At 49.3% G+C, this 7338-nt stretch overlaps 1 protein-coding gene across 1 annotated transcript; it reads left to right on the top strand.

Annotated features, from left to right (window-relative positions):
• Nucleotides 1–205: 205 nt before the first annotated feature.
• LOC147236882 (uncharacterized) lies at nucleotides 206–3480 on the top strand. Its single transcript, XM_086162772.1, has 6 exons — nucleotides 206–324; nucleotides 394–485; nucleotides 573–684; nucleotides 1869–1981; nucleotides 2062–2176; nucleotides 3262–3480. Exons 1-6 carry the CDS (start codon nucleotides 282–284, stop codon nucleotides 3435–3437), a joined length of 651 nt encoding a protein of 216 aa, XP_086018898.1. The 5' UTR covers nucleotides 206–281; the 3' UTR covers nucleotides 3438–3480.
• Nucleotides 3481–7338: the final 3858 nt, after the last annotated feature.

Below are 7338 nucleotides of genomic sequence, written 5' to 3'. Positions count from 1 at the left end.
GTGTGAATTTCATGCCGGATGCGCGAGCGGTGCCTTCAGAGAGGGTCAAAGTGAAGGGGCTCCTAATGAGTCCCTTAAATTCTCCGTCCGTAGAGTCCAGATCACTACATCTGGAGAGTCCAGGGTTGCATTACGAGGAGGGTTTAGTTTAAAAATGCCGGTTTTGCGAAAGAGAAGAACAAATATTGACCGATCCCCTGACCTTTGCCCCCCTGAAGAGGGAGGAAGAGGGAGAAAAGCCGCCCCCTCACCGCTAGAGCTGACGGAAATAGACAAAAATCATGGCTTTGGTGGGAACATTGGTGTGGCTCTGCTCGCTGGCAGGTAATGTTATCGTGCTGGTTTTAGTCGCGGAGGGATGAGGAGGAGTTCACAAGTGCCTTTCTCTTGTAGTTTTCTGCTCCGGCTCTCCGTCCTCTGAAAGCGTCCCTGTGAACTGCACCTCAGGCGCTCACCGGTGGACCGGTCTAGCGGCGGACCTTAAGGTGAGCTTTTAACCCCCGAAGGACTAACATGAAGGCGCAGCCGGTTCCTTCGCCGAGTTTTGTTGACATTCTGCCCCGGGCCGACAGGAGTTCACGGACTGCGGCGCGGAGACGGTGACGACCTGGAGCAACCAGCAGAGGGCTGAACTCCTGGGCCACATGAGCAAGCTGTCTGGGATTCTGCGCAAATCCATGCAAGGTGGGTGCGGTCGGACCTATTGTCTGCGGCGGCGCTTCAAGGGTGCCGCCCAGCTGCGCGAAACCCACTCAGGCTTTGTTTGCCATTAAAGTTGCAAGTGCTCGGCTGAAATATTTAAGGGCAGCCCGGGCGGTTTTACACACTACCAAAAAAAAAAACAAAAAAAGACGCTACCCCTTTGTGACCCCTCCAAACAAGAGCATACAAGTGTATGCACACACCCATCCTTGTTAAGACATGGGAATGTGCTCCCTCCATCCTCATGAGGACAACTGTTCCTGACGGGCTCTATGACTGCCAAGAGGCAACACAAGACCCCGACAGACACACACTCACTTCAAAAGTGAGCGTTTAGGCCACTATCCATGTAGTGCATACCGCAAGTACCTATACATGTTGTCAGTGATGACTGTCACTGGAGAAATTTGGTGCTTTTACTTGAGGTTTCACCTCAGCCTGAATGACGTTGCCGGGCTAGACTTGTCTAAGAGTAGAATTCATCGCTTACGATAAAGAAAAGCTAAATAAGCTGGTTCCCTTGCTGCGACCGAACATCTCCGCGCTCTTCGGAGGAACCGACCCACGTTGACGGGACCCCCTTCCTTCCCATTCTTCTCTTCTAGTCCCACAAACCAAAGTAGAACTGAACTGTCACCTGGAGATGCCGTATATGGAGGTGTTTGCCGAGACTGACCAGTGAGCAACTTAAAGCTCACCCAAACATACGTCTCTTACGATGATCTGACAGTGACAGGTTATGACAGATACATGAGGTCACCTCGTTTGACGCAAAGTACGACACAATTGGAGCAGGTGAACCAAATTATTCCACGCCATTTAAAAACTTCAAACGTCCATTGGATTCCTTAAAAACGATCTCGTCGAACCGGCAGACTATTTGGAGGTTGCGCTTTCCCTTTTGTGAAACACAACAGGGATGTTTTCAACATCTTCGACCTATTCTTCGAGCTAATAGTCTGCTAGGACTTGTGTAGGGGGGCTGCGCCGAAGAGCACTCGGACATGCAGTGATTTACCGAACGTGTCCGGAGTTAATGGCTCAAACTGGACCTCCCTCCCCTTCCGGCACTCCGAAGTGACTCGGGCGGACAGATTTTAAACCGGCCGTCAGTCCTGGCTCTCCTCAGGAATCCCAAACTTTTTTTTCCAACTCTGCTTCTCCAGAGTGTTTGCCTTCGGAGCCCAACCGCTGCCCCCGGCCCGTCGTTCCCGAAAACGGAGGCCTGGCGTGTGTCGTCATCGCCGACAAATATTATTGCAAACCTCTCTGCGATGACGTAAGTGACCCTTGAATGGTGAGACATTTCCCTGAAACATTTCCTTACAAAGTCAGAGAGCCTCTTGTTTTCTTCCGCAGGGCTACGATTTTGCTTTCCTCAGGAATACAAAGTTGTACGAAGAGTGCAGCAACGAGACGCGACACAGATGGACGACCCAGTACGTCGGAGGGAACCGGCTGGCTGTTTGCAACAGTAAGAACCAAAGTTGTATGCTCACGTGCTGAAGCGGCTCAGCGGGCAACTCAGGTCGGGATCCGGTATCTGTAGCTGTAGCTTTTGCTGTCCACGAGTTGTCGCCGCTCACGAGGTGAACATGAGCGTCCCAAAGAAACTGAAGGTTTCCTCGACGCTCCCAAAGACAACCTCGACATCTTCATCTCAGCCTCCTAGGGTTCCTTCAACGCCGCTATCGCCAAAGCTAACTAGTCTCACCATCGCCTTTTACACCTTTCCTTTCCACATCACCCCTGACACTCTCCTCCCCCTATTCCAAACAACTTGAAGGCGTTTCTTCACCTCTCTTCCACAAACTCCATTGATCTGGACTGCTGATCCTCGGTGCTCATCATCCTCCACCTTCTTTATCTGCACTCTCTGTCGCCTCACGGTTCACCGCCGAGTCACTAGTCCAAAGTAGGCTCACGTAATCATCCTAGAATGGCTAACTAGCTCCTTATTTTATAACAAACATTCATTCATTCATTCATTGTCCCGAAGCCCCTCTAGGTCTTTCAGATTGTGCAACCACTCCATGTTCTGGACCACAGCGCCCCCTAGTGGCCACGACTCCGTTCACGTATGGAGGGAATTGGATTATTTCTGCTCTGACACGTAGCCTCTTTTTCTGGTTTTCTTCTTGAGCACGCGAATAAATAAAAAGTTGCGAAAAAATTCAAGTTCACCCCGGAGTGAGTGCATATTTTTTTTTTTTTTTTGTTTTTATTTTAGAAGTTGTGCCATGTCAGGGAACCATCAGGGGCTCTCCTCGGTGGAAGCTCTCCCACCCATTCCAGGAGGAAAAAAACCTGCACATTAGCACTCCGTTCTGTTTGATTCGGTTTGCGGCCCGATGAAGCTGAAAGGGGAACATTTGCAGGCGATCTGGACTTTTCTCCGCGGCGCTTTGGCATTCCTCCGGCGCAGTGATGCTGAAACGGCTTTTAGTGTCCTAAACCGTCAGCGCGGCGGTTAGCAGCATTATATATTCATAACCCCGGCTCCTCACCCAGGGTGCTGAGCTTTGAGGTTCAACTTTTGGTCTCTTTTGTTTTTCCCAGAGACTCCCTTGAAGGTTGCCGGGGCGCCGACGGCCTATTTTCCAGAAGGCAAGGACTGTCTGGAAACCGTGAGCGACAAGACGCTGCACGACAAGATCTTCGGCCAGTTCAAGACGGAGCTGGCCGAGAAGGACGTGGAAGGAGAACCGGAGTACGCTTGTCTCATGTGCGGATAAACCACAACTCCACAATAAAAAGGCCGTGGGAGTCCAAGCAGAAGTTGCGGTTGACACCTTGGTGACTTCATTTGACCAAAAAGGAGGAGTCTAGTCAGGAACCGGGTGAACGTCTAAACTCCCTCATCCAGTTTACGTTCCGGACGCACACACACGTTCACACACACTCAAACGACGTGGTGTGGTAGCTCACACTCACCAGCAGAGGGAAGCAGATAGACGTAGTTCTCTTTCCAGGCAATCCTCCGGTATAAGCTCACAGAAGACGAGGAAGGGATCTCTGAAATAAAACAAAAAGCTGTGATGGACACAGATGTTGACCTGTCTTGACAATAAGTAAGTTTTAGAAGGATGAAATGAACCCGTCACTGAGTTTCCCAAGAATCTGTTCAGGTCCCACCAGCATCCACGAGACGTCCACTTGCGATACGGCTGTCGGTCCACTAGAGTGCAGAGCAGGGCCGCGGTTTGTTCACGCCGTCGTTTCCGTGGACTTTTAATTTGAACTCGACCGGATCGAAGTTGCCGTGATTCTTTGCCCTTTAGGAAACCAACATGGGGGGTTCGGGGAGAAAAGCAAATCGACCCGGTTGAGGTCAAAGGGCACCAGAGATGACGGCGGAAGACTTCCAGTTGTCAGCGGATGCCGTTTTTTATTCCTTGAATGCATTTTATTGTTATTTATTAACGATTTTTGTTTTCTTTTATGCGGAAATGATTGGCCCGCCCGTGAACACAACAGCGCTTTATTTCTCCGCACAATGGCGGTTCCGATGGAGTCGCCCCTGAACAATGGCGATGTAGAAAACGGCGGTTTAATGAGTTAGCCTGGTCGTGTCGGGAGGGTTTCTGACAAATTCCTTTCAGCCTGCTCAGGTGAGGCTGAAAACATGTCACGTTTTAATAGATTTTGTTTAAATGGGCCACAACGTGACGGCAAAGGAATGAATAAAATAAAAGGGATGGCGCAAACAACTCGGTATGAACGGATGTCAAGTCGGGGAACGTTCGCTCTCGTCAAGCTTCGCCCGTGACGAGTCTAGTTCTGCTCGGACTCCTGGACGCCGTCCAGTTTCTATAAGAGAAAACAAAAAAGTTGGTCTAAAATGATGGGATGTAAGTGGGCCGGATTTGGTCGGACGACTTACAGATCGCAAGAAGTGTAACTCTGATCGGAGTTTGTCTCTCAGGAGCTCCAGCTCTCCTTCCTTGAGTAGCTCCAGCTCCTTCTTCAGCCTGGGAGACAAGTGGAAAACTCCGTCAAGGTCTCGGGCAAGGAATAAAAAACAAAATACATAGAGCGTACTGTCCCATCAGCCGAAACACTGTGAGGACTTTCCAGGTCCTCATAGGGTTGATGACCGGATCGGAGCCATGGCTACTTTCCGAAATGTGACGAATGTGCTGGTTAAACAAAGTGTCAACCATGGGGCTCCAACTCGCTGCCTTCAGGACTCAAGGCCAGATGTGACAGAACACCTTCAGATTTCGGATGGCGTCTATCAGGCAGGTTGTTGTTATATTACGGCTAATCTATCTGTATGTTTATGGATAAAGACGCAATTTTGTATAAGGAGGGGAAAGGTCATGTAGGCAATATGAGCTTTCTGAGATTCAAGTTGTGGATTTGGAAAGAAAAATCAAAGTTTGATCTTCCCTAACACTTTAAAAGTTTAGGTTTCTTTAGCAAAACGCACTGATTCCTGTGATTACATTGGAAAATGTAGCGGAAACAATCAGAAAATACAGAGATTACACCCGAAAGCCAGCCGGAGTCCAGATTCCGGCGATCTGTGATGAACCCGGGCGCCAGGTTCACTGAGCACAAGCGTATAATCGCGACGTTAAAAGCTCCAACTGTAGTCTTCTTGTCTTGGCAACTGGACTTGTACTTCTTCACTTGAAGACCGTCCACTTCGGTGCGGGACTCCGAGGTCCAGCTACACCCGAAGGACGAGGGCCAGTCGTTGGAAGACGGCCGTGTCCGTGTTCTGGCCGGAGAAGACAGATGGTTCGAGAGAGGAGCCGAAGAAGCCGTCTTTATCGAAACAGAAAAACCATCTCTGAACACGTACGAAGACCAGCAAACAACCAGAAAACACCAACCACCAGAAGCCGCCCCCGCTAACATGAGTCTCAGTTAGCGCCATGCAACAGGTTTAGCTTTACCTTTTCAACTTCCAATACAGGTAATCCAATGAAGTCGCTCTTTAGACACCCCTGTTAGCATAGCAACCACACTGGTTTCTACAGATCAACTCTTCTATTTACAAACTAAGCCACCATAACGTAGACAGTTCTACTCAGAAACTCCCCACGGGTTATTAGAAGTGAAGAATGAGGGTTGAAATGTTTACAAGGGAAGAAATTCAAGTCCAGTTGCCAGGAGAAGAATATTTTGTGAAGAATTCACCGTGAACTGGATGACTGAGGACCTCCACAGATGTTTAACTGTCGTCTGAGCTCCAGGAAGCCACGTTTGACAAGGCGATTCTGACTGCGACCCTGTGGAGGTGCAGTGACCCTGGGTCCTTCACTGAGCGGTGGACATAAATCCTGCTCCATCCCATCCATACTCCTTTTAGTCCTATTAGTCCGGCCTATTAGACCATAACCTTTAAACCTCTTGACAAGACAGTTCACCTTCCCTGGCTTAATCTGTGGTTTATTTCACACACACAAAAAAAAAAAAGGACAAGAGGATTCTTTTTTTTTTTTTCCTTTCTTTTGAGGAAAAAGCCTGACCTTTTCTTAATTTTATGCGACATGTAAATTCATGAGGATTAACAGGGATGAAACATGGCAGCCGTTAAGATTAAAAATGACATTTTCACAGTGGTGACTTGTCAACGTTAATTCGGAACGGCCTGCCGACGCGTCCGGTCGCAAACCTGCACATGTCTGTGATAAGATGGACTCCGAGGGTCGGTGAAGGTCTTCAAGGCATCCAGGTCCTGGTCCGTGATCGGCTGCTCTGGAGCTCCGGGGACTTTTTGCAGTTCTTTGAACCATTTTAGCTTTTTAATGGTTCCACAGGAACGTTCAAGTGAAGAAATTCAAGTCCAGGTGTCACGACAAGAACATTTGACAAGAATTCCTGGATGACTCAGAACCTCCACAGACGAGGAACTGAGCTCACAACCAGGTTCCTCCTTCAGACCTTCTTCACCTGTCAATAATGGTCACTGCTCGGATGTTTTCTTGCGAGAAAATGGACAGAAATAGAGTGATGAAGAAGGTCCATGCTCTTCAGGCCTGCTACCCCTCTAAGGGGTTTCCAGGGCTCGCAGAGGAACATCAACATTCTGGACCAGAATAAGTTAGCTAACGGCTAACGGTTTTAATTCCCGCCACGCGGAACATGGAGGGTTGTTTTGTTTTGCAGTGTGGAGCTTCCTATCCCTTCCTATCTGTGGAAAAGCTGAGCTTAAGGTTCCCCTGGAGGAGGAAGCTCCTTCCTGGAACCCACTCATACAACTTAACATCCCCAAAACCAAGGAGGTGGTTGAGAACTTCAGGAGGAAGGAGGTGGAGATAGTGGACCCCAACAAGGACCATGAGATCCACATTCAGAGCAGGATCTTCTTCAAGAGGACACGGAGGTCATTTGGTGTCTGAAGCAGGTTCCTCAAGACCTTCTACCCGTCTACGGTAGACCAGCGCTCTTCTTGAAACTGGACCACCTGGACTCGGTGTCAGTGAGGAGGGTGAAGGACCAACCTGGAGGTATCCTGGACAACCCTTCCCACTCCCTGCACCACGAGCTGTGGCTGATGGGTCTCCTGACCCGGTGCAGACCTCAACCCTTCAGACGTTCCTTTGCGGTCATCAGACAGGACCACAGCAGTCTGGATGGCACAAAACTCTGACCATAGTTATTGATACCATAATTGCTTCACTA

This window comes from Fistularia commersonii, chromosome 2 (genome assembly GCF_037954325.1).
Source record: "Fistularia commersonii isolate RoL2024-O1a breed Wild chromosome 2, RoL_Fcom_v1.0, whole genome shotgun sequence".
In the NCBI taxonomy this organism is placed as follows: domain Eukaryota; kingdom Metazoa; phylum Chordata; class Actinopteri; order Syngnathiformes; family Fistulariidae; genus Fistularia; species Fistularia commersonii.
Note: the sequence above shows the minus strand (reverse complement) of the source record. Positions and strands in the feature narration are given on the sequence as shown.

Coding starts and splice junctions, on each gene's coding strand:
- LOC147236882 (XM_086162772.1), top strand. CDS start 282: ATGGCTTTGGTGGGAACATTGGTGTGGCTCTGCTCGCTGGCAG. Junction 486..572: donor GTCTAGCGGCGGACCTTAAG/GTGAGCTTTTAA, acceptor CCGGGCCGACAG/GAGTTCACGGACTGCGGCGC. Junction 1,982..2,061: donor GCAAACCTCTCTGCGATGAC/GTAAGTGACCCT, acceptor TTTCTTCCGCAG/GGCTACGATTTTGCTTTCCT.